Here is a 27,337-nt window from a genome sequence, read left to right on the forward strand (position 1 = left end):
ATTGTGTATATAAGCAGCAGCTTGTGATCCAGAGTGCAGACATCTTGTCCCCAGACTTCAGGATTGAATGACTGCACTGGATCCAGAGCGCCTGCGATAAGTAACGGCTGTATTTACTATTACTTCGCTTGAGCATATTATTCTACTTATTTGCGAATAAATCTTTGTGCTTTGGAAACACAAATCGAGGTTCGACAATCGTTATTGGTTAGCGACAATACACACATAACAATCCGGACACAGTGCCACCCCCCCCAGATCCCAGAGCCCTTAGCAGCTGTCAAAAGCTGCCTGATGGTGGTGCCGGCCTTGAGCAGTATATGTCTTTTATCTAAGAGGACACTATTTCATTATTTATCTATGGGATAAACACTTGGAGTGCACACTTGTGGCACTACAAGTGCAAGTATGTTCTACAAGCACCAGCATTGACAGTTTATGCATATTTTCATATTATTACCTTGGTACTCACCGGCTAACGGTACCAGGAGGGTCATATCTTCAGGCGCTCCCTTAGAGGACCGGGCATGATGTTGAAATACAGATCTAAGTGGTAAAGCAACAGCAGCCACCCAATTTGCTCCACTGAAAATGATTAAATGCTGTTAGTCTAGACAAGAGTTAATTACTGCACTGGCAAGGATAAGCAATTCAAACCACAGGAGCCAGAGTATAGGAACCCCTTTGGTTCTCCTAGTTAATAGAGGGGTGTTATGGTGCAAATATTAACATTAGGTGGAGGTACCTTTTAATGATTTACTTACATTGCTTTATTGTGTGCACAAAATGTTTTGTTTGTGCTTAAGGGGAGTATACAGCTTCCCACTGAGAATCTTATGACCTTTTACCATTTAAGACGATGCACAGCGCAAAATGCCCTGGTTTTGCCCCTAGATGGTCTGTTCTGCACAAATGAAGGTGCATGTCTGCATTCTGCTCTTGGGCAATGCCTCTGCAAACTAGTGTGCCTAGATGTGTGAACAGAGAAATGTAATTAGGCATCACTGTAAACCTCACATCAAATATTCAGCTGCCTAGCACTTTACAGTCATCGCTTTCATTCAGTAAAATATTTCAGTTTATCTGCTAAAATATAAGTTCATCAACATTTATTGCTTAAATTAATCATAAGAGCGAGGGGACATCGGAACTGCTTCAATTATTATGTGTCACTTTGTGTGTTTGAAGATTTATTTTACATAGTGCAAACTGCACCTAGAAATGTGTTTCTCCACCAAATTGCAACTGGAAGGCACAAAATTTGTCCGACTAAACGTATAGGACAAGATCCTATTTCCACCAGCTTAGAGTACCAAGAGGACTGCCTCTAAAGAGTGCCCTCTCCAGCCTTTTTTCAATTCAGTAATCTTACTCTGGAAAATTAAACCTCTGCTCCACAAAACAATGTACATAAGTGTGCCTACTCCATACATTGCAAAGGGTCACCCAATCCTTGCCCAATTTTGGCAATTGGCGGATAACAATTTGCAAATGCCATCTTGGTCCAAAAATCTATGCGCTTTTACTGACATATGAGCTTCTCCAATTAATGGCACGCAAACATTTTGTTTCTGTGTTGTATATCTGTCAGTTTGATGCCCTCTGTATTGTATGGCAATCAGAAGAGAGAATAATTAACAAGTACCAAAAGAATAAAATAAACTTCATAAGGTGGGCTGACCACAACCATGAATTTGACCCACAACCCTTTTATTTTAGATTTATGTGGAATACTTCTTTAAGGAAAGACTATTCTTGTTACACTGCATATTTTGCAATATCATCCAGCAGGACCTCCCTGGAAACACTTCCACGCCTCTTGGTTTCCTTGGTAATGGGGGTCAATTATAATCACACAGACCACTCCCCTGTCCCAGCCTCCAAATTTTTTTACTCGGCGTCATCAGGGGGCTTGAACAATCTTATCTTCCGGGTTGTAGCTCATTTACGATATTCGCCCTCACCCCAGGGAATCTGTGTTGACGGCTCCATCTTGGCAGCAGCGAGATTCCCAGCCTCCTCCTCCTTTGCTCTGCCGTACGGTCGTCAGTGACGTAGGTCTCCCGACAAGGTGAGGGTCCAGGGGGTCTGTGTCCCCATAACACTGCGGGGAGGGGGTTCTGCTGGCTCTTGTACAAGTGTGGGGAAACTTTGTTGCACATAGGGATCCTTGCAGGAAGTGTACATAGATATAACATGATTACATTAACTATCCCTGGGCTTGTGCATTGCACACAGACCCTGCTATGGCCGTTCTGTAAACACTTATGGGGAAAGTCCACTGCATTGGGGTCAGCTGATAGGATCTGGTAGTGGTTACATTAAAGGAGAGTGCTGCACGCAGTGTATGTGTGTCAGGGTTTCCAGTACTCCAGTGACATGTAACCACACCCAAAAAGGTTATTCTCTGGGTGTGAGAAAGTTGCTGAGCGTGTTCCAAATGTAGTTCTATAGCTAATATTGCAGATTACATAGCAAATACAGTATTCTTATGTCGAAGTATCAGTCATATGAAAAAAAAAAAAAGTTTTTGGGTGGCTTTAATGTTAAATTAGGATCTTAAATCTTAGATTCCTCAGATGCTATGTTTAAAAACTATTTATTTTGTGTGAAAAGGGATTTAGGAATGGTAGACCTTTTTTCTGATGACTTGCTATCTGTAGAAGGTGGGGGGAGAAAATAATTAGTGGTACCACTGTACAACTGATTGCAGCAAGTGTGGATAACATAAATTGGACATTCTAGTGGTCTGGATTTAGATAAGACTCCTTTGGTATTAGGCTTGTTTACCCCTTTTCTCTAAGGGTATGTATACTCCCTGTAGCACAGTTTAAATAACCTTTTAAAAAGCATATACGCTAATACAGAACAATATGGAAATCCATGTGATCTGCCATTTGCCTTCTCCATTAAAGGCACCATATGCCTTATTATGGCTGTCAAATACTATAAAACAATTACTAAAGCATATTCAAATGTATTTTGTTAAACAGGGTGTATCAGGAAACTGAAATCTAGAATAAAAACTTAGAGACTTCCAATTCTTGGATGTACTGGGAAAATCGGAATAGGTGGGAGCCCTGTTAAATGTAGGAGAGGTGGTTTCCTGCTTAAGTGAAACAGTAGGAATTTAAAGCTTGGATGTTGGTAATTTGAGCTTTTCACAGCTCTCTCTATCTGGAGGACACCACTATTTGGAGGTATTTGAGCAGTGGAAATAAAGCAACAGTGTTTCCAGATGAGAAGCCTCTACACATCTTACTACCTAGGATAAACTCTGAAGGTGGTGTCCTTTAAGCATAATTTAGTAAATATACACTATTAATTAGCATAAATATCTTATGTGTAGATCCCTGGTAATATTTATTTTCTCCTGTGACTAAACAGGTAGGCTTACTTTTGTGTATTTACTAGGTTTTAGGATTTTTTATTATCTTGTATTTATAAATAACTGACATTAAACAAAGCTTTACATTGAGGGGACAAAAACAAATTGATTGCATTCAAATCCATTACATACAATGACCTGAAGCAGAAGGTAACGATGGCCCTGCCAAAATGGGCTTATACCCCAAAAAGTGTGGTGAATGTTTGATATACAAAAGGTAGAGGAATAGCAATTGTAGCTGCTGCTGCCAATCATAAAGCGGTCATTGGTGACTGGCATTTCTGTGCAGCTGTAGCCCACTTAGGACGAGGGAGACATGAGAAGGAGACTCTAAACATGAACCAGTTGCTGCAGAAATGTTAAAACGGTTATGGTTGACAGCAGATTAGTCATTCACCATTTATTTTAACTGAACATCCTCTTGTCATCAATGTATTATACACAATAAGTATAGATATATATTTTCTTCACTTCACGTGTGTTTTACTAAAAAGGCTTACAGTTTGGGCATAACCAATGCTTCTGACCTATGCATTAGTTATGTAGTATACTTTACATCCACTCCTCCCATTTTTAAATAGACAATTCAGTCACTACGGTGACTCTTTCAAGTGACGAAACGCGTTGGTTGCGCCCACATTGTATATGAGAAACATGAACATACGCATGCATTGCACAGTGGACCCTCTCAGCACTGACAACAAACTTTTTGGGATTTAATCTACGTATGGAAATGCTGGCCAACGGTTAAGGACTCTTTACCATATTTAGAGCGGCTATGAACAGCAAGAATAAAGGTTATTCTACCTAACGTTTGGAACGTATGCAACTTGCAATCAGTTGAACTCTGGTGTCTCTGATCTACATGTGATCGGACTTTCATTTTGAGCTTTATATATTGATTTTATCTTTTATCTTCAATATATGTGGACTGCTGGATCTTATGCAGAAGGATCCTGTTTACCCATTGTATAATTTTTATATATTAGTTGCGTGCCAACTCGTGTGTCATTGGCTTTTTTTTTATCTTTGTAATCATCAGTTCAATAAATTAACAAATAGCTTTTTTTGTAGCATCTTTAGTGCAGTTTAATTTACACCTCACTACCCATACACTTTTTAGTGGATATATCTGTCACTTTTTTTTTTTTTCTCATTCACCCCTCAGCAGGCCCTTAGCAACCTTGAGAAGCCTAATTTCAGTTCTCAATCAGTAACTCAGTAACACATCGGTTTGGGTATAAATCAAGTAACTTCTCCCCCATACAAATTCACATGATATATGGGAGTTATTATATTATGTATATATTGCTGATCAGAGACCTGTTTTTCATCCCATTAGATCATATCCTCCTTTTTTTTTTTTTTTTTTTAATTGTGATAGCGCTGGATCAGTTTATATGTAAGTCCAAACCTACTGGGATTTGTACAATCTACAGATCTTCAGCAGCTTTAGTATACTAAGTCATTAGTTCATATTATAATTCTGTGCGCCCAAATATACCACGTGATTTGTGTCTAACTTAATGTATTTTTTTTCAATGTTAAAGACTTTCAGTCCTAAAAGGATGAGCACACAGGCCTATGGCACAAGAGGGGCCTATGGCACAAGAGGTATTGCTGCTCTGTGAGTGGGCAGACCAATACTGGCTCCCCACACACAACTTGCTGGCTACATTTTAAAGAAAACAAAACTTAGGTTTTTCATATATACTGATCTGTCCAAAGTATAGTTTACAAAAATGAATGTAAAAAACAAAAAAATCCGTTTGGATCCCTTCAATGTTTTGGACAGTTTATTTTAGTTCCAGGAACTTGATTACTACAATGGAAACCACGTGTCAAAATCTCATGATTTAATGATTGCCAACAAATTAAAATTGTTGGCCAATGCACACTGGTTAAAGTCTGTATTTGACAGAAGGCAACTTCTGACATTGCACAATATGTATGAATAGTGGGTAACAGTAGCATTATGTATAAATAATGTGAAAGAACGCAGTGTAGAAAATTACTTCAGCTATTAATCAGCTTGATCCATGTAATGGAGGACACTCACTTTGTTCACTTATGGTGATTGCAAGTAAGTGGAGCAGGGAGCATTGTGAAAAGCCATGACCACACGTGCTAGTGCCCACGGGGTCATTGAACGAATGGGTTCTATTTCCATGCTTTTGCTATCGTTAATAAAAAAAAAAAACACGCAAAAAAACCAAGCTTGTAAAACGTGTCTTGAAGCCAGTAGGTCAGGGGCCTAAGATTATTAATGAACATATATTTGCTGTACATTAGCCTTTTATTTGCATTGCTTATTATGAAATACTTGACCTTTTTGTAGGGTTAATATCCTGGATATCAACTTTGATGTTTGTCAATTGTGCAGGTGATCAATATTAAACCTGCTGTTCAAACATAAGCATTCAATTATTATGTGTCATACATACATATATTATGCTTCTGCTGAATAGAGCTGGTATGCGTGTCTGTTAATATTGAAATGTACTTGTTTGCCTCTTGTGTATATACGTTGTGTTTCTGTCTTGAGGAAGAATATTTAATATATAAAATATTTATTGCCATGTTCAGACATTGTTATGCAGACTGTAATGCACTACGGCTTTCCTAGAAGGCACAGTATGTAAATTGTTTATATATACACCTGTCCAGCACCATTGTGTTCCTATAAATTAGTTTTAAAATATCTGCCACTATTAACTGTTTTATAATATACCTACTGTTGTATGTATGTACACCAATCAGCCACAACATTAAAACCACTAAAGTGAATAACATGGATTATCTCATTACAATGCACAGGGATATATTAGGCAGCAAGTGTGAACAGTCAGTGCTTGAAGTTGATGCGTTGGAAGCAGGAAAACTGGGCAAGTGTAAAGATCTGAGCGACTTTGACAGGGGCCAAATTGTGATGGCTAGACAACTGTATCAGGGCATCTCCAAAACGGTAGGTCTTGTGGGGTGTCCCTAGTATGCAGTGGTTAGTACTTATTAAAAATGGTTGATGGAAGGACAGCTGGAGACCGGGTCATGGGTGCCGAAGGCTCATCGATGGACTAGCCTTTGATCCTTACGCACATCTGGTCCAATCCCAAAATGGAGCTACTGTAGCAGAAATTGCTGAAAAAGTTAATGCTGACTATGATAGAAAGGTGTCAGAACACACAGTGCATCACAGCTTGTTGTGTAGCTGCAGACCGATCAGAGTGCCCATGCTGACCCTTGTCCACCACCCTAAGCACCTACAATAAGTATGTGAGTCCAGAACTGGACCATGGAGCAGTGGAAGGAGGAGGCCTGGTCTAAATCACATTTTTCTTTTACATCATGTGGATGGTCGGGTGCGTATTCGTTGTTTACCTGGGGAAGAGATAACACCAGGATGTACTATGGGGGAAAAAGGCAATCCGGCATTAGCAGTGTGATACTCTGGGCAATGTTCTGCTGGTAAACCTTGGGTCCTGGCATTCATGTGGATGTTACTTTGACATGTACCACCTACCTAAACATTGTTGCAGATCAAGTATACCTCTTAATGGCAACAGTATTCCCTGATGGCAGTGGCCTCTTTCAGCAGGATAATGCACCCTGCCACACTGCAAACATGTTCAGGAATGGTTTGAGGAACATGACAAATATTTGGCCTCCAAATTCCCCAGACCTCAATCCAATTGAGCATCTGTTTGGATGAGCTGGAAAAGCAAGTCCGAGCCATGGAGCCAGATACCGCAGGACAACTTCAGAGGTCTTGTGGAGTCCATGCCTTAACGGGTCAGAGCTTTTTTTGGCGGCAGGAGGGGGACCTACACAATATTAGGCAGGTGGTTTTAATGCTGTGACTGATTGGTGTATGTATTGCATTCATTACTGTGTCTGAGGGGTCTGTATATAAACTGATGTATAACTTGGTGGCATTGTAAAAGATGATTGCTGCTGGAATTCTTATTATGGCCCTCGTTTTCAGGTTTTTTTTAACTGAAATAAAGTTTATTGAATTTTCTAAGATAATTGCAAAGGATACAAAAAAAAAGAAATAGGGAAAGGGTAGGACATAAAGGGGTACATAGTGGGGACGAAACACAACAATATGTCATAAAACACCAGCAATCTAGACATGTATCACTTTGTAGTATTTAAATATAATTATAGTCAGTTGACAAGTAAAACTAAAGATTGGCACTCTAAACATAAGTCACTTTAACTTTACAATACGGAGACTAGTCCATTCCATCCTTGTACCTAGGCCCAAAAGCAAATATTTCTTAGATTAAGGCACGAGCCACTGAGTCGGAGATATCCAGCCTATGGGGGGACTGGGGGCCCTCTTTTTTTTTTTTAAAAAAAGAAAAAAAGCCAATACAATACAGGTGCTACTAGGTTTAATTATTTACAGATTTAAGGTGTAAAGTTCAAATATATTTTTGAATTGCATAAGTATATTTATTGCGTACTTTCCAAATGATCAGCACATCATATCCTGCCTATGCTCCATGCTTTGGCTGGGTACACACTACAGAATTTTACGACAAATGTGTTCTTTACAATGATTGTACCTATGACTGAAGTTCCAATAAGCTGGTCGATTCATGTGTACTAACTATACACATTTTAAATGATTTTGCATGATTAACCTGTCAGGTCAGCGGTTTTTGTCAGTCATAATGTTGTTTGAAAATATTGAGTCTCTATACACACTGAAATTATATTTCTGCAGCAATATGCTGCAGAATATTTAAATAAAGGGCTGAACATCACTGGCAAAAACTCCCATACACTCAGATTCTGGGGTCGGAAATATGTAATCGCCATTCATTCTATACCACCTCTTTGTGTATAATGTATGTTCGTTCGCAACTTCACATTTAATATGGCTTATTTAAATATAATGGCCACAATTGAACAACAGCAAGTTTGTGGCCTTTTGCTAGTTGCCGTGGTAAGAACACTGTAAGCACAGACCCGGAGGGACAGATGGGGAAAATATTGAACCTGTTGGACCAAAGAGTGGTTCCAGAAGAGACTATTTCTCTCATGCCCCGGCTACAGGAGATACAAATCAAATACAGCACAGCAATTTTACCTCAAGCTCTAGGTTGGGTCATACCCGAGACCTGTGACACTATTGTACAATTTCTCCGTGGACAATATATGAAGTTTGGATAACATATTAAAAACCAAAACCACAAACAAAATATACAGTTAAAAAATCTGTAGATATGGATAAGCACTGCTTTTGGCCTATATGCTGTCTGAATATGGCACCCATCTCTGCTCCTCAGGGTTAAAGATGGGAAAGTAAAACGAATATATTAACTTAAATACGGCACACATGAACCACATACAAACCCATAGGGGTCACAGCTGTTCATAATGCAAGTGTTTCCAATAGTGACAGACTCCCTGTATACTAAAGCATACTTGTGCTACCCATAGGTGTAGAGGTCCTGTAGGCTGGCAGGGTAACAGATTGGCCTCCCATGACGGGTTGTTGCATGTGGCATGGTAGTGGTTGAAATGTATATGATTGTGCCGGAGTGAAATGTCCTTGGGCACTTACACATCCTCAGCCCCTGCACCTGATTTTTTTGAAGGCCTCAATCTGTTAAGTTCTTTTTTCTTTTTTTTTTTTTTATAAAATACAGTCCTCCAGGTTCTATAGCTTCCCTTTTACCCACTATATTTGCTCCAGGATAATGTGGAAGGTACACTTTAACCACGTCTTCCAGAGCCGCACTCCTCTTCTGCCTGATTGAGTACTCTTTGGAAAGCAAAATCCACAAGCAGGTATGGGATTTGTAGGCCTCATTGAAGTCCTTCATGAGCTCTGAAGTTTTGTCACATGTCTTGGCAAATTATTTGTCAAAAAAAAATAAAAAATACAAATACTGTTATATTTTCATACACACCCCTAAACAAAAACTACAGAATGTCTTGTGCCATGAATTTGTAGTGTTGACTCCACTGGAGTCATTCCAGGGTAGAAATGCCAGTCACATGAGTGCTGTGTCCTCGCTGTTTGATGAACTATTGGCAGTTGGTTGAGGAATTGATCGTGACTTCGTACACGCTGCAGGATTGGAAGAAGGTTGGAACGAGATTTATAGTTCTGCTGAACAATTCATTGAAACGACGATCGGTACTTTAGAACCACTGTCTTCAATTGTTTAAGTATACACACTTATGTGATATTGTCCCGAGTGGCCGTTTATTGCTCAATTAACCCAATAGTCGGCTAAAAAACTGCTTTCATCTGCTGGGGTTTATTAAGCCCTAATGTATAACAGAATGATAGTTTGGGGAGGACACTCTCAGATATGGCTAAGGCTGATAATTGATTATAATTTGAATATCTACTTTAAATGTAGCCTTTCTTTCTTTTTTATAGTGCTATATGTTCAAATAGTGTATGGCACCTGTGCAAGTTTGAGTTTGCAATTACAGGGACTATAAATATGTATCGAGTTAAAAAATTTTATCTGTTTTTTTTTATTTTAAGAATTTGTTGCTGGTTCTGGAATGGTTATTTTGACATCCTGAACTTCATGGGTCAGTGCTCAAAACAGAACCGAAAATTTAGCTGCAATTGATTTTAAAATTCAGAATCTGCGGCAACAAAATTCTGAAAACCATATACGACGGCTGAGTATACAAGACTACTTTCTGTTTTCTGGCTTTTACATTTCACTTTTTTGGACTATAGTCACTCTTTTTAATGACCCATTTCTCTGTATTTGTTTATATAGCAATAAAGTAATGTTTACATTTTGGCATTATATTTTAGCGGTGTTCTGTATAGTTACTGTTTAAGTAAAGAAAAAAAAAAATAGCAGCAACTATTTTTAGGATTGTGACTGATCCACGTGTGAATATTTGATGTAAAGCCAAAAAGAGTAGAGGCTTTTGTATGTGCTAGGAGTTCGGATTTAGATGATATTTCTGTCTTTAATTACTCCAGTCCTGACAACAATACCATGACTCAGGGTTTCCCGAACCCAGTCCTCAGGGCTCCCCAACAGTGCAGGTTTTCCATATCTCCTTGCTGGAGCACAGGTGTATTCATTACTGACTGACACATTGTAACAGATCCACAGGTGGTCCTAATTATGTCACATGTGATCCGGAAAACCTGCACTGTTGGGGAGCCCTGAGGACTGGGTTTGGGAAACCCTGTCATGACTGATGCATTTTCTTGTGGGCTTTTTTCGTCTTTTTTTTTTAATTGGAAAATGAAACTTATTTAAATCGGTGCTTTAGAGATATATTGATGTTAAGATGACCTTACTTGCACTCCTAAAGTCACATGTTAATGGAATAGTTATGTACACACACACTCGCAATGGCAATATTTAAGCACAATATATATCTTTGTCAATGTTATGGCCATTTAGTGACCTTCACATTACTGCCCTGAAGGTCGTTGTGGATTAAACCTCACTTTTGACATATGACTCATAGTTCCCTGCTTCCTGCTAGTGACCAATATCTTTTTGAATATTGAGCCTTAGTCAGATGTTCTGCAATAGTCATATAATGTTTGCTGCCCTTGGAATGGTTGTTGTCCAAGCTGTCTCGTTTTGTAGAAGTGACAAGTGACTGCGTTACCAGTCTGATTAGAGTATAATGTTGTGTGTAGTGACAACCTCCATAGTAAATGACTGTTGGATGTCTCGGTGTTTGTTTAATCTGGAGTGATTATTTTAACATTAATCTATAAACTTAATTTGTCTAAGTGATGGTTACCCTTTAAAGTTTAGAGACCTTTAAAATTTATCCCAAATTGGCACAAGTGAAACTTATTGTGGTATATAATTCATTGTGAGCAGACTGTCCAATGATGGAAAAATGCAGTGCTGAGAATAGAACTAGTTTGCTTACGCAAATTCTGTCATTGTAGTGCCTTAGGTGAGGGTGTCTATGACAAGAAAAGATGACACTATGCAAAAATGCTGTCACACCCAGGTCCCAATGGAGACATGCTGTTTCATTACAGTGCCTGGTTTGTGTCTGGTCTTCCGTCCGCATATGCAGGGAGGTCGGAGAGCTTTCAGTTAAACATTGCAGAAGTGGGACTTTAAAGAAAAGGACAGGCCACTTTTTTATTTTGACCGCTCTTAGTCTTTTATGTTACTGCACACTTAGACTGCTATGTTCATTCACATAAAAGTTGTTTTATTTTTATTCTTTATCTAGGACTATATTGTACCTTTTAATCTTCAGCGATTTTGCATCACAGATGTATTGAACAATATGGTCAGACTGAAAGGAAAACTATTAGCCTTTTGAATAAAATGAGTTAGTATTGTAATTTGATTTCCTCCTTTGTTACACCTGCTTCCTAGTGTTCTCCCATGATTTCTTTGTGGAACAGATACTGGACTGATTTAGTTAAATGTACAGGTAGCTGCTGTAGACCACGCTAACATAGTGCCTTAATATGATGTTCGAACCGTTTGAGTTTCTGCAGCAGCTTCAGTTTGTAGTAGCGTAGAGTCAGCAAGTGTCTGGAATTCTGCTGAATGGATGACAAACTGATCTTCCATAAGAAATGCCATCAGATGCTGTTTTGTTCATGGTGGTGGGAAATGCTGTCAGAATCTTTCAAAGATACTTATGATATGAGAGTCCTTTCCATCCATACCCTTACATTGACCTATGTAAGGATGGAAATGCTTGGAAGCGGATGGCGATGAGCACTGAGAATGGCTTTATTGGCATCTATCTGGTCTTGTAAGGTTTGGAGTGGAACTAAACAATATAACAGAAGTTGGATTCAACAAGCACCCTCCTGTCACTGTTTACAGCCAGTGCTTTAGTTGTTGCTCCTCTCCTGTGCACATACAAATACATGCAAATGGGAGTTATAAAGAGAGTGGTATCGAGAACTCCACTTCCTGTTTAAAGCAAAGCGGCAGTGGTAATGTACAAGAGTGGTGTGGTGAACATAGCAGCATCAGAAATGAGAATCTCAGGATTTAATGTTAACATGCTGTACTCCATCAAATACTACATTTAAGTGTACTGAGTGGCGTCCTTTAAGGTTTTGTAGCCTACTGTGCAGAATGTTGGTGTTCTACTTTATTGTGGCTTGACCTTTAAACATCAGGATTCACTCATGATTAAATCCTCATTCTTTCATCTAGAGAACATAGTCAGAATCGAGCATTTGAATCTTTCCTTATCTTATACAGTCATTTGTCCTCATGCTTGGGCAACTGCAGTGCACTCAGGTTGGATCACCCAGCAAAAGAATTGCACTGCTTGCAGCTTGTTTAAAATGCAGCAGTCATACTGTTAACTAACCAGCCCCATCCCTGCAATGTCACATTCCCCTCAGCGCCTGTCTGTAAGATGATTTCCTACGCTCCCACTCACTTCGATCTACAGATGGACTACTAACAGTTCATAGAATTTCCCATAATTCATATGGAGTGTGAGCTTTTAGTTTTGCAGTTCCCACACTCCAGAAACATACTAGTAGATACTATTGGCTGCTATTAAATTGACCTTAGTCTCTCTTGATCTGTGTATGTATGTATGTTAAATGCTACACTATTTTGATGTCCTATCCCGTTTCTATTTTTCTCAGTGTGTATGTATGTTTGGGAATTTTAAACTGTAAGCTCCATTGGGGCAGGGACTGATGTCTGTACAGCGCTGAAGGATTACTGGTGCTATATAAATAGCTGAAGATGATCCTTCATGTAGGCCCCAACCTCATTGTTTGATCTAGTTGTCTTATCTCTATCTCCCCCCCACCCCCCTTTCTCTCCTCCTTTATGTTGTATTTTGTGTGTGTTTCCCCGTTCTTCATTAATCTGCAACAGTAAAGCATTTTGGGGCATATTCAATTAAGCTCAAAGTTCCTCCAGAATGGACCCGAAGGCACCTTGCGTTACTGTAGCACCGCAGAAATTTGCGGTGTTGTGGTACTGTAATAACAAAAAAAATGTTGTGGCTTAATTGAATATGCTCCTTTTTGAGTCTTACTGAATGTCACAATTGAGCTATAGGATGCAGTAGGTACACCTGATGTTTTACACTAAAAGAAGACTTCTTACTTTTATGATCCTCAAGTCTATTTATGAAACTTGTATAGTTAATATTTATAGCCTCTGACATACTAATATATGATAAAACTTGGTACAATCAAATAATACTTGGTCACATACTCAGGCTGAAGTGTCAGTTTTTGAAGTATGGATGGTTGACTAGAGGCAATTACACTTTTTTATTTTTCATTTTGTGTCTTGCAGAATGTCGTACCCATACTCGTCGTCAGGATTCCCAGGATATCCGGGGTACCCGGTAAGTATTATCTGTTTTGTCTTTTGAGCTTTATAAACATAGGTTTAAAGTGTTACTTGTTGCAGTTATTTTTGTTGCAAGATATATATTCGTGTGTGTATATATACACTAGATGGACAAAAGTGTTTGGCCACACCTGTTAATTATTGAGTTAAGGTGTTGCCAGAGGTGTATAAAATCAAGCACCCAGCCATGCAGTTTCCATTTGCAAACATTTGTAATAGAAAATGGGTCGTTCTGAAGAGCTCAGTGACTTCAAGCGTGGTACTGTGATAGGGTGCCACCTTTGCAATAAGACTGTTCGTGAAATTTCTTCCCTGCTGAATATTCCACAGTCAACTGTAAGTGATATTATTAGAAAGTGAAAGCATTTAGGAACAACAGAAACTCGGCCACAAAGTGGAAGAGCACGTAAAATCACAGAGTGGGGTCAACGACTGCTAAGGCGCATGGTGCGTAAAAGTCGCCAATGCTCTGTTAATTCCATAGCTGAAGAGTTCTGAACTTTCACTGGCATTAATGTAGGCACAAAACCTGTGCGGCAGGGGCTTAATGGAATGGGTTTCCATGGCCGAGCAGCTGCATGCAAGCCTCACATCACTAAGACCAATGTCAAGTGTCAAATGGAGTGGTGTAAAGCACACCGACACTGGACTGTGGAGCAGTGGAAACGTGTTCTGTGGAGTAACAAATTGTGCTTCTCTGTTTGGCAGTCAGATTGGCAAGTCTGGGTTTTGGCGGATGCCGATAGAACATTACCTACTTGACTGCATTATGCCAACTGTGAAGTTTGGTGGAGGAAGGATAATGACATGGGCTGTTTTTCGGGGTTTGGGCTATAATCCTTCTTTCCAGTGAAGGGTAATCCTTAATGCTTCAGCATACCAAGTCATTTTGGACAATGCTATGCTTCCAACTTTGTGGCAACAGTTTTCAGTTTTCTATTCCAACATGACTGTGTCCCAGTGCACAAAGTAAGGACTACAAAGATATGATTTGATGAGTTTGTGCGGCCCAGTCAAGTTCTTCCGCAATGGAGTCATCATCATCATCATTTATTTATAGAGCGCCACTAATTCCGCAGCGCTGTACAGAGAACTCATTCACATCGGCCCCTGCCCCATTGGAGCTTGCAGTCTAAATTCCCTAATATAGACACACACTCACACACAGAGACAGACAGACAGAGAGGGAGAGACTAGGGTCAATTTTGATAGCACCCAATTAACCTACCAGTATGTTTTTTGGAGTGTGGGAGGAAACCCACGCAAACACAGGGAGAACATACAAACTCCACCCAGATAAGGCCATGGTCGGGAATCAAACTCATGACCCCAGTGCTGTGAGGCAGAAGTGCTAACCACTAGGCCACTGTGCAGCCCTGACCTCAACCCCATAAAACAGCTTTGGGATGAACTGGAATGAAGACTGAGAACCAGGCCATCTTGTCCAAAACAGTACCTGACCTCCTAACACTTATGAAGTTTGTGTGGTTATATATATATATATATATATCTATTTCTAACATTTCTTTCCCCTTTTTAAATAGGGGGGTGACCAATCTGGTGCCCAGCAGGCATTTCCTGGTGGACAGTTTCCCCCTGGAGGTGCGTACCCACCGGCAGCTGGTGGTGGATACCCTCAGGCAGGCGGGTACCCCGCCCCTGGTGGCTTTCCTGGTGGGATGCCATCCTACCCAGGGGGTAAGTCAGTGATTTTATTTTTCTTTGTCTGCTATATAATACTTGTGTACATAACTAGAACATAATGGAGATACTCTTGAACAAAGAAAATAAATAAAAAACATATCAAACGATTGGTCTCCAAGAGAGAGAACTGTATAGCAATCTTAAAACTGGCCAGAAAGTCAGGTCTTTAAATCCATAAATGTTGCAAAATTATAGGTATCCAGTGCCACGATATAATGTATCCTGTTTAAATTGGCTACTGAGGCTAGGTACACACTGAAGAATTTTCACACCGACCTGTTCTCTCAAACTATTGTAGCTACGACTGAAGGTCCGATCAGTCTGGCGATTCATGCCTACACACTGACACGATTTACCCTCAGATCTATGCTCTTCATCTGGTACTCTAGTCTTCAGAGAATGACAGCACAATATTCATTCATCCTTGTCACATTGTCACACTAATTAAAACCACCTTGTTATAGCTATCCACATGTCCTAATGAATTTCGTTAGCTTCAGTTTCTCTGAAACGAAACATTCTGTCTCAGAACGAACAAATTAATTATTCCTTCTACAGCACTCTCTACATTTATTCATCGTGATATTCATTGCTAGCATCGGTTGAAAAGAGCACAACTCTGTAAACTCTGTGGAGATCGTGAGCATGAGTGCATACACACTACATGATTGGTCGTAAAATATTAAACAGTACAGCCAAATGAGCGGACAATGGACACTTTGGAATGATTTTAGATCATCGTGTCACTTTACATACACGATATCTGACCAAACGGTCGGATGACGGCTGATTTGGAGGTTTTTCGTGCAGTCATCGGGCCAGTGTGTACCTAGCCTTAGGGTGCTGTTACTCAATAGTAATCAGAATTGATCTTAAATTACTAAAAAAGTTCTCAGTAGAGCCAACCGTAGTAGCGAGGAAGTGACCGGTGTCTTGCCAGCTTACTGGGTTGTTATGGTTCTTTATTCGCCATCGTGGGAGTAGCAAAACCTCACTGGTTGCATGAAACCATTCGATGTTGTGCAGCGATGACACCACTCCCTCCTCAAATATGCCTTGCGTATCCTATGCCTCCTTGTGTAGGGCTATAGATAGCAGCATAATTGTCCCGCATATAATGGTATAAAATCTCCTGTATATTTGGTTCCAATATTTCCCACAGCATATTCATACAGCAGTAGCCAATTAAGATACAGGAGCAATATTAACAAGTCTGATTACTTTTCTCCAGCACACTAAAATACCTATAAAAGCAAGCTGACTCGTTTCATTGCCTTGGGGCCATGAAAGACATGATATTTGTAGATGACCTATCTGCAAATATACAGCACTTGCACAAGAAGCAAGTGCTTGGTATATGTGAAATAAACAGTGAAATTACCAAAATATTTACCAAAGTTGTGGGTAAATAATGCAAAGTGGACTTTTTGCCTATACACTAAAAATATATCTGATCAGATAACTTATATATAGTTGTTTGTTTATATCTCCAATAAATGTAGAATATCTGGGCAGTTATTAATGTTCAAGAACATTGTTGTGTACTGAGGAAACACAAACTGCAGGAAGTCTGCCAGCTTTCATCACAGTGGCTCTGAATGATCACATGAGACTGGTGTCACCTGAGCTTCAGCCCACATAAACCGCTAATAATAAATAATATATAAAGCATTTTAGCAGGAAGTACTGCTTAAGAGAGGAAGTCACAGATCTATAATTTCTCTACAATGATGCTTGAACGTAATATATTAAAATTTGGCTTTTTCTTGGATTGTTCTAATATCAGGTTTTTCAAAACTGCATTAAATAAGCATTGTATTGATTATACTCGCCTCAAATATCTTATGCAGTAACATCAGTTGTGGTACATTATATCCAAATTTTGTTTTAAAATGACGTACAGTGTTTTAATTTAAAATATTTTTCCTCTCCAGCTCCCGGATATGGAGCCCCAAGTCAAGGTGGCGGGTATGCAGCACCTCCTAGTGGTCAAGGCTATGGAGCACCGTCTGGTGTTCCTGGATATGGAGGACCTGGCTTTGGTGCTCCTGCTGGTGGTTATGGAGCTCCAGCAGGTGGAGGATATGGGGCACCACCAGCGGGCGGATTTGGTGTCCCTCCAGGTGGAGCTCCTGCAGCTGGTGGCTATGGTGCTCCTGCAGCTGGTGGCTATGGTGCTCCTGCAGCTGGTGGCTATGGTGCTCCTGCAGCTGGTGGCTATGGTGCTCCTGCAGCTGGTGTACCAGGATATGGAGGATACCAGCAGCCTGCTCCTCAGACCTATGGAGGAGGAGGACCAGGTTAGTGGATAGCAATAACACCTTAATCCCACAGTAGCAAACAAAAATGAAGATAAAATGTTATGTTTAATTATTCTGCTCTGCCCTGGAACTCCCATTAAAATGGTTAGGCATGTCGAGGTATTCATCCTTGTTACCAACAGGAGATTTCCATCTCACGCCTTTCTTCCAATGACATCAAGTCTCGACAACTAGATCAAATAATGAGGTTGGGGCCTGCATGAAGGATCATCAGCTATTTATATAGCGCCACTAATTCCGCAGCGCTGTACAGAGAACTCATGCACATCAGTCCTTGCCCCATTGGAGCTTGCAGTCTAAATTCCCTAACATACACACACACACAGACCAAGAAAGACTAGGGTCAATGTTGATAGCAGCCAATTAACCTACCAGTATGTTTTAGAAGTGTGGGAGGAAACCCACGCAAACACAGGGAGAACATACAAACTCCACATAGCTAAGGCTATGGTCAGGAATCAAACTCATGACCCCAGTGCTGTGAAGCAGAAGTGCTAACCACTAAGCCCCATGCTGCCCTACAGATGCTCAATCTACCCCTCTGTCCCGCTCAGCTATTCAGGGCGTTCATTGGTTGTGCTATCATCTAGCAGTGGAATTTAATTACTTATGATTGCAAACCAGTCAAACAAACTTTTAACCTAGCATTAAACCTGTGATTAGGCTATGTATAAACATGCATATTGGGCCACAGTTCAGTAATACGCTTTGCTATACATCAATGTTTAGTCTTGTGTATGATTACAAGATCATTTTCCTCATCCAGCTATCTTAACAATTAACAGATTTTTCTCTGGGTTCAAAAACGTCCTGCAAATGCCATGTCTTACGCATTTCACAATGGTCGCTACTGGCAATCTGTACGAACATCTGTTAAATAAACTTTGATATAATGTAAAATAGATTTTATGTTGGGATACTGCTAAAGCAGCTTGATGCAGTAAAACGGAGAGTGATAGGGAGGCAACTCTTTGCATTGTGAAATATTTTAATGTTACAAACGAAACTACATTTTCTGCAAGTTTTAAAACTTACAAATGTAGCTTTCTTTCTATAGCTTGTAATATCCTATATTAGTTGCTATAGTTTTGACTTTTTTGATTGACCTGGTCCTGAGAACACTACTATTTATTATGGTGCTCTGGAAGCCCGAACTGTTCATCCAGGATAATATGTATCTTTCATTGATACCAAGTAGAGCAGTTTGTTACAAGGAGTTTTTATGCTCGACCTTTTGATGGGTAGATGTAGGTTAGTTATTAAATTTATATCCTTTTCCTGCTTTTGAAAACTGTCTTCATAAGTCACTATGTATCTCTCCTTAAGCTGCAATATTAGCTGAAGCCATGAGACGAAAGCATCTTTATTTCTACATATACTTTGTTATCCATTACATATATACATATAACATTTTTTTGAATAGGTGGATATCCATCAGGGCCAGCACCTGGACAGTCCCCTGCGGTATGTATTTATCACAATGAACATGCTTTTGTGACCAAAGCAATACCTTACCAGTATTGACTCTTTAGCAGCCATAATTAGCACAGCTGTAAAAGACAACTTGTAAAATCACAAGTAATAGTCTGCTATAGAAGAGGTCATAACAATCTGCAAGCGATACGTTCAGAGGGGGGAATTCAATGAGCCGCGATGTTCCTCAGAACATTGTTGCCGCTTTATTTTATTTATTTAAATCTTTGCTGACTTTTTTTCACTTGCAGTACATAAAGATGTGTGAGGAAAAGAAGAAAACAATGAGTCAAGATTTTAATGTAGTAATGGTAAAAATGCGCAGCCGCGATGTTCTGCGGAACATCGAGGCCAATTGAATTCCCCCCAGAATGTTCAATCCTTTTTGTAAACTATTAAAGTATGTAAAAGCATAAAATATTTCGTAACATACATCACACAATATAATTGGTAAGCTAGATCACTTTCTTAATTACTTTTATGTTTTAAAATGGAAAATTTAACACTCCTGATTACATTTTAAAACTTTGTATATAGATCTAGCCATTTGTGTTCACTCTTTTCTGTTCTTTAAAAATGGAGTTTGTTCTTTCAAAAACATAACGCCATAGACCAGACCCGGACAACTGGTGATTCTTCGGGTGTTGTGAAGCTGCAAGTGCCCAGCATGCTTTGCCAGCTGACAGCTGAAAGGGTATGCTGGGACTTGTAGTCGCACAACACCTAGAGAGCCACAGGTTGTCCGGGCCTTTCGTAGCGTAAAGTTGTCGGGCAAACAAACCACCAGCTAGCATTGAATGTTAGATCGCAGCAAGGTTTGCCATATACTGAAAGATCATGAGGGACATTGTGATTGTGCTACACCTGTAGAACACTAAGTAATCTGCTCTTGCTATAGATGTCTGTTATGTGTATACTTTTTTTTCTTTACAGTTGTTTTTTTAATAGCTTAGTAATCTTTTAGCACACTGTGGATAACTATTTTGTGTATTATAGGTTAGTGTGCAACATCAGGTATGTCATGCATTGCTGCTAACTGCTTGGCGTTATTTAAGTATAATGCATGCATTTCTTTTCTTCTACTCGCACAGAAGAGAGGCTGCATCACATGTACTTACATTTTAAGGGAACAAAGTTTTTATAGATCCTATAATATTTAGTAGTATATAACTCGTAACATATTTTTTGCTGTATCTGTTTTGTTCCATCAAAAGTGAACTTCCCATGGCAAAAATAACATTGCACTTTTTTTTAACATATTGCTGTAAATATGCAGTTCTATTTAAAACTAATATGAATTAAGCAAAAATGTTTTTATAATTTTTTTATTTATTGCTGCCCCTAATTCTCCCTTGTATCTCCCTCATTGTGTTCCTAATTGCACTATGCTAGTTTGTCCTGTTGGGTGTAAAGCCTGTTGGAGCAAGGTGACTGCATGTGTGTGTCTGCACTGCGTGTGTGTGTTTGTTTGTTTTTTGTTTTGTTTTTTTTTCTTCAAATCTTGCTGCACGCATGTATGACAAATCATCCATAATCAAAACATTTTTATTCTGTGTAGCTGTACTTTTTAATTTTATTTAGGTGTGTATTGCAGTTTGTTAAATATACATGCTGTCATCTTTATTTCTTTTAGAATGTTATTACATTATTGGTAATGCTGCCTTTGTAAAGTTTAATAGCAGCCAGACTATTAATAAAGGTTGACAGCAAGTTCTTCTCTGCAGATCACTAACCGTATTAGACCTTTTAAAAAAAAACAAAAAAAAAAACCCCCAAACTATTAAGATTTAAGTTAACGGCGCACAATTTTTCACATTCTACTGAATTTCACGGCAATAGGTTTGTTTTTATTAGTGTTTGATCCGTAGCAAAAGATTTGATGCCCTTAACTCAGTGGTGGATAAAATAATTAAGATTTCAAGAGCCAGACCGTTATCTGTAGGATATACTGTAGCAGGGGTCTGTAAGGTGTCAGAGAAGTTACTTATTCATTGATGAACAGTAAAGACTCCCAGAACTTGCGCACCAGTAATCCCCTTTAGATGCATGGCTTCTGGGATTTGTCCACCCCTGCTGTAATACAAAGATGTTCAAACCAATGGATAGGCCCTACATCTTTGAAAACAACTTGTTGTATTGCCACTGTTTATCTTGCCTAATCTCTTGGGGATCATACACCAGAATTGAAGCTTTTTTGCGTTTTAGGCTTGTCCATTTTTTTGGAATTCTTAGTGTCAGATCTACTATTTGTGCCCTTGAGGCAAAATAAATCATCCCCAATTGGCATCTCTCTGGACCTGTAATGATGTTTTGGTCTGCTCCAGACTTTGGTATGGGTTAATGTCATAGGAAACCCTACAAGGTTAGGTGAATCATCTAGTTTCCTAAAATTCATTCTACCTACTCCATGAAGTTGTGTGGAATTTTTTTGGGGGGTGAGGGTTTGCAAGTCTTTTGCCCCTTTACAGAATTAGAAATGATGGCTTTCCATCCAGGCTACGCATCGCAACGTATTTCCTAGTTTAACAAGCTGTTGAAAAAAGATGACTTTAAGGGGCATATTCAATTAGGTCCTGGGCTTAAGGCTGATTTTCCTTCACGCCTCATAGGGTTGCAAAGGAAAAGCCGCATTATTACGGTACCATATTACCTTCGGTAATGCACACCCCGTGTGTTACCGCGATCATGGAACCTAATTGAATATGCCCCCAAGATTGAGAGATTAAGTGGGAACAATTATTCGATGAAGGGCTAATGAATAACTTTGCTTTCACAATGTCCAATCTATTGGTGGCAATGAATTTAAAACACTTGCTATACACTATAATATAAACATCTACAAATGTTACAAAGCACTGAAGAATAGCATGGAGGCACCATTCCGGTAGGACTGACAGTTGGGAGGGATGTCCTATGTAACTTATAGATCCTGGTGTCACTAATTTCTTACTGTGTGTTTTTGGGTAGTTTTACTTTATTTTTACGATTTTCATTTTGTATTTTCCCACTATTGTCATCTTGTATAACTGTTGCATTGTATTGCAGCCTTATGCAGCAGCAATGACAGCCACCCAGGGCACCATTAGAGCTGCTGCCAATTTTGATGCACTGGGGGATGCAGAAAAGTTGAGAAAGGCAATGAAGGGATTTGGTAAGAGTTAAACGTTTTTATTTACTTTTATTTTTGCAAGATTTTATTTTGTGCAATCTGCTTTTATAAGTTTTTTTGCATTTTCTAACACATAAACTATGAATGAGAGATTTGTTTTCTCTTTTTGTATACAGGAACTGATGAACAAACTATCATTGATCTTGTTTCTAATCGTTCTAATGACCAGAGACAAAAGATAAAGGCAGCATTTAAAACTGCTTATGGAAAGGTAAGTTATGTGTTAGAGCGACAGCACTGGATAGCTGTAGTAATGATGTGTATTATATCTAGCACAGTAGTGGAGTATTGTTCCCCTTAGGGCTTATTCATAGGGACACCTTGCTCACATATGGCCTATGTTACCATCTGGTGGTTTAATTGAATTGTGCACACAGGCTGAACATTTAAATACATGTATGATCCCATTTGCATTAATAATTCACACATGTATTTGCAAATATCACATTTGTCCATGCAAATGAGTTATCCTGTTGGCTATAAAATCTGCTTAAAAATGTTCACTATTTTGCAATGTGCTTAGATCGTCTAATTTTTTTTTTTTTACATCTGCCTAATATGAATCGGTATAACGTGACGTTGATTAGTAATAATCAGTGTGGCTTCCTTGGTTTTTAAGTCTTTTACTTGATCCTTCTCATGCATGTTCGCTGGGTTGTAGATCTGCATTTTTTATTTACTTTTTAGATATGTTTTATACAGATAGCAATTGAATAGCTCACGTATCAGATTTCCATTATGAGATCACTGGATATTCAGAATATTTCTTGATACAAAAATGTTGCAATGAAAATACCAAGGACTGCCACCTACTGTCTGACTCTGCTACTGCACACTTGAATAGATGCGCTGCCAAACGTGGTTCATTATAAGTCCATGCTGCTCGTTGACAGCACTTCCTTGTACTGGTAGACTAGTAAAAATGATTATTCATTTTCGCATGTACTGGAAGACACCTAATGTAAAATTGGCTTTGAAACAGCAATCTACAGTAGTTAATAAAGCCTGGTGTTTTATTAAATATATAGATATGTTTAAAAGAATAGAAACTGTTCAACTTAGAAGCGTTGCTATGTGTGAAGCCCTGACCATCATGTATGGGTTCTACTTTTATATAGATCTTTTTTTTATAAAATACTTGGAGAAATTCACAGATAGACCTAACTATGTAGACTTCTAATATGTGCATGATAGAAGAGGTTGTGAAATCTGTACGAGGTCTATTTTGAATGATTTTGTTGTTTTGCTTAAAGGATCTGATTAAGGATTTGAAGTCTGAATTAAGTGGCCATGTCGAAGAACTCATCATCGCACTCTTTATGCCACCAACATATTATGATGCTTATAGCTTGTATCATGCCATGAAGGTAATATTAAAAATGACTGTACCGGGCACATGCTTGGGAAGGATAACTCTATGAAAACCTTTCTACAGATGTTGGCAGTACTGTTTAATTGAACTTACCATTCAAAAACAAAAGTCTGTGGCATAATCTATAGAACCTAAAAGAACTATGTGCATTTTAAAAAGTCTAAGCAATGCTTATATGTTTGAAATCTTAAAAGAAAGAAAGAAATAGATGGAGAGCGGATCAGAACATGGTGCAAAGGGTTGTATGAAAATGTCATATTCGAGTTTTGGCTCCAATCTTCTTGCCATCCATTTGATTGCCTTGCAGAGCTGCGTCTACAGCCTGCTGCCTGTTCATCCCTGATGTGCTCTGCATCTATAGGCAGTGGCTCTGCTCTCCCTATCCTAATGTAACTTGTTGTATGTGATAGCGCAATGTCACAAATAACACTGTGACCCATCCCCAACTTGCTGCTGCCCACAGCTTACAGTCTGTGGATAACCATAAAAGGCGTCCGCCATAACTATGTTTATAAATGAATCCGCTATAACAGAAGATTGGGAATATAATATAAAATGTTTTTACTTTGGTCTGCTTGAGTCTAAACTAGACTCAGACATGTAACATTATTCCAAAGAGGTTGTGAACAACTATATGAGCAAGTACATTGCAGTATATTGTCTGTCTATATATGTATTTTGCAATGTATATCCCTTTTCTTGCAGGGGGCAGGAACACAGGAGCGAGTGCTCATCGAGATCCTGTGCACCAGGTCAAACAACGAGATTAAGAGCATTGTTGCATGTTACAAGTCCGAGTTTGGGCGAGACATTGAGAAGGATATCCGATCTGACACATCTGGTCACTTCGAGAGGCTGCTTGTGTCTATGTGTCAGGTCAGCAGAGCAGCCTTCATTATTATTAGTTATAAAGGCAACTCCCAACTGTTTGTGCAATCCCTATGCAACCATGCTCCCAGTCGGAAAAGTCTGAACTTTGAAACTGTGTCTAACTGTGTCTTCATTATGGCAAGGAATACATCACGTTTCTACATTAGTCTTGTAGAAATTGGATGTATAGTACAGCAAAGTCTTGCTTTTTGTTAAAATGATCCTAGGATTTATCAAAATACTGAATATTTTAACAAAATATTCTACTGAATACATGACTAGACACAGACCCTAATTTTCAGAATTAAATTGGCACACTTGGGGTACATACAATGCTTTGCCTAAATTGGATAAGGCCTGATTCACGGGGGGAAATCTGGATTCAAACTTGGTAGGCTGACTTACTGAAAACCGTTAAAATTCAGACAAAACTAACCAAATACTGGTTTTGGAGCATCCCAATCTTTATGCATCTAAGTATATTAAGCTAAATTTCCTTACGGTCTGACTATATTACTCGGCAGGTTTAAGCGATCTCCACTAACGGCCATTCTTCCCACTTGTAAAAAGCTGCCTTGTCTTTCCCCAGGGCAATCGGGATGAGAATCCCAATGTGAACTTGCAGCAAGCTGAACAAGATGCTCAGCGTCTTTATCAAGCCGGTGAAGGAAAGCTTGGAACAGATGAGTCTTCCTTTAATCTGGTGTTGGCAAGTAGAAGCTTCCCACAGTTGAAGGCGGTGGCTGAAGCGTACGCCAGGGTAAGTGACTGACTTGTTTGGAAATAAATAAATAAAATAATAAGGCTGACTGCAGAACACGCTAGGATACATGTATGTAATCTAGATCAGTGCTGTCCATTTAAGCTTTTTTTTTATAATTTTTTTTTTGGGGAGAGTGGAGAGAATAGTATTCGCCACACATACAAAAGTCACCCAACAGAGTCTGCAGAGCTGTCACGTAATCTGGAGACCACACACAATGCTACAGAAAGCCACATGTTGCACATGGATACAGCGCTGGTCAGGATGTTATAACACATCCTGTGTTACATTAGAATCTGCATTTTACATACTTCTGCCAAAGACTAAAGGAAAATGTGTATGTAACCTTTATTGACAGTCTAACGCAGTCCCTTCTTTCATCACCTTGATTATGCAGTTAGGAGAAAACAAACTGCCTATGCTGACATTTACAGCACGCTGAATCTGCATGGGGATTTGAAATCATTTCCCCCCCATGCACCTACTAAATTCATATACCAGTGCATGCAGAAATGTACTGATTTTCAGCATATTGGGCAATGGGCCATGTATTATTCTGCAGATACCATACTTACATGTTTTGTTCATTAAAAATGGCTAGTTTACTTTAATGTAGACAAACTACATAATAGCTACTAGTCACTCCTCCTCCTCAAACCCCCTAATGGTTTAAAAAAACATAAAGTAAATGTCAGGGAATGGGAATCCTACCATGTTTCTCAACTGCAAAAAATCTCCAATAAAAGTACATACCGTGTTGCACATCCTTTAGATGTATCTCTGCACACTGTGCATGTGCACACCTAGCGCCTGTATCCTGTTGCGGACTCCTGTATTCTGTATCCAAGTTGAGCACACCCTCTGGGATGAATCTTATTTTGAGATATACATTCGTTTAAAAATGTTGGTTATGAGACGTAAAATGTACACTTCTCTAAATCTGGCGCAAAGGTTTGGAGTTGAGGATTTCTATTTTTCGGGTTCCTCATAAGGCTAGCTTTAAGATTGCACGTATCTGGAGATGCAATGCCGCTCTAAATGCAGACATGGAAATTAAAGAGTGCAGGGGCACCTTTGCAGATATGCATGTGGGTCATCATTACGTTTAACCATAAATCAGACCTGTATTTGGTAGCACTATTCTGGAAAGTAGTCTGTTCATAATTGTGGTACATCAGTGATATTTCCTTATGGCAGTAACCTTTTATTTATTTTTTTTTCTGCCTACTATTCAGCATATCACAGTATAGAGGGTTGTCCATAAGTGTGGAAACACCCTGTTAAAATGGAAATGAGTAAGTCAATATTAATCCAGTGTCTACACAGATGATCTGGGTGTGGTGGAAAACCGCAGGGTATGCTTTCCACACTTATGGACCACCCTGTACAATAAGTTTTAATATTGCCAAATATATCACTATTTAATAAACCATATACATTTCATTTTTATAAAGTAAAACTGTATGTAGCATTAAAAAAAAAAAAAAAAGTTCCATAGGACACATGGAACTGGATCTAGACATGATAGCTACCCCTAGCTGTCTGTTATTGAGAATGGATGATTAAAGATGTCTCTTTGTTGATGATCCTGACGATGCACTAATCATATGGAGGACCAGTTGTGTATCCCAGCAGACATCCTATACCTCCCTGGTATCTCATGCACAGTTTTCCTTTTATTCCATTTGTTTATGTACATTTTCTTGTTCTAGGGCTAACTTGTGTTTGTTTATGGTCTGTATAGATTTCAAAGCGGGACTTGCTTAGCACAATTGGCAGAGAATTCTCTGGGTATATAGAAGATGGATTAAAGGCAATTTGTAAGTAAACCTATTTAACCATTAAAATAACTGTAGGAGGTCAGAGCCAGTTATGCTAATACTTACCACTGATGAACGCACAATACTCGTTTTTTTGGTTTTGTTTTGTTTTTTATTACAAGATGATAA

At 39.1% G+C, this 27,337-nt stretch overlaps 1 protein-coding gene across 3 annotated transcripts in view; it reads left to right on the plus strand.

Annotated features, from left to right (window-relative positions):
* Positions 1 to 1,906: 1,906 nt before the first annotated feature.
* The window catches only part of ANXA7 (annexin A7), a 31,924-nt gene continuing 6,493 nt past the window's right edge, over positions 1,907 to 27,337 (plus strand). Inside the window, exons 1-12 of one of the 3 annotated variants that reach the window (XM_075216527.1) lie at positions 1,907 to 2,071; positions 13,660 to 13,711; positions 15,261 to 15,414; positions 17,355 to 17,720; positions 19,165 to 19,205; positions 20,211 to 20,228; positions 22,260 to 22,365; positions 22,500 to 22,594; positions 23,637 to 23,750; positions 24,461 to 24,631; positions 25,215 to 25,385; positions 27,133 to 27,208. In XM_075216527.1, coding sequence (XP_075072628.1) covers positions 13,661 to 13,711; positions 15,261 to 15,414; positions 17,355 to 17,720; positions 19,165 to 19,205; positions 20,211 to 20,228; positions 22,260 to 22,365; positions 22,500 to 22,594; positions 23,637 to 23,750; positions 24,461 to 24,631; positions 25,215 to 25,385; positions 27,133 to 27,208 — 1,363 coding nt within the window. In that variant the 5' untranslated portion in view covers positions 1,907 to 2,071; position 13,660. Of the gene's footprint in view, positions 2,072 to 5,450; positions 5,472 to 13,659; positions 13,712 to 15,260; positions 15,415 to 17,354; positions 17,721 to 19,164; positions 19,206 to 20,210; positions 20,229 to 22,259; positions 22,366 to 22,499; positions 22,595 to 23,636; positions 23,751 to 24,460; positions 24,632 to 25,214; positions 25,386 to 27,132; positions 27,209 to 27,337 lie in introns of those variants that run through there. The other 2 variants (XM_075216528.1, XM_075216526.1) reach the window with 2 other exon arrangements.

This window comes from Mixophyes fleayi, chromosome 6 (assembly GCF_038048845.1).
Source record: "Mixophyes fleayi isolate aMixFle1 chromosome 6, aMixFle1.hap1, whole genome shotgun sequence".
In the NCBI taxonomy this organism is placed as follows: Eukaryota; Metazoa; Chordata; class Amphibia; order Anura; family Limnodynastidae; genus Mixophyes; species Mixophyes fleayi.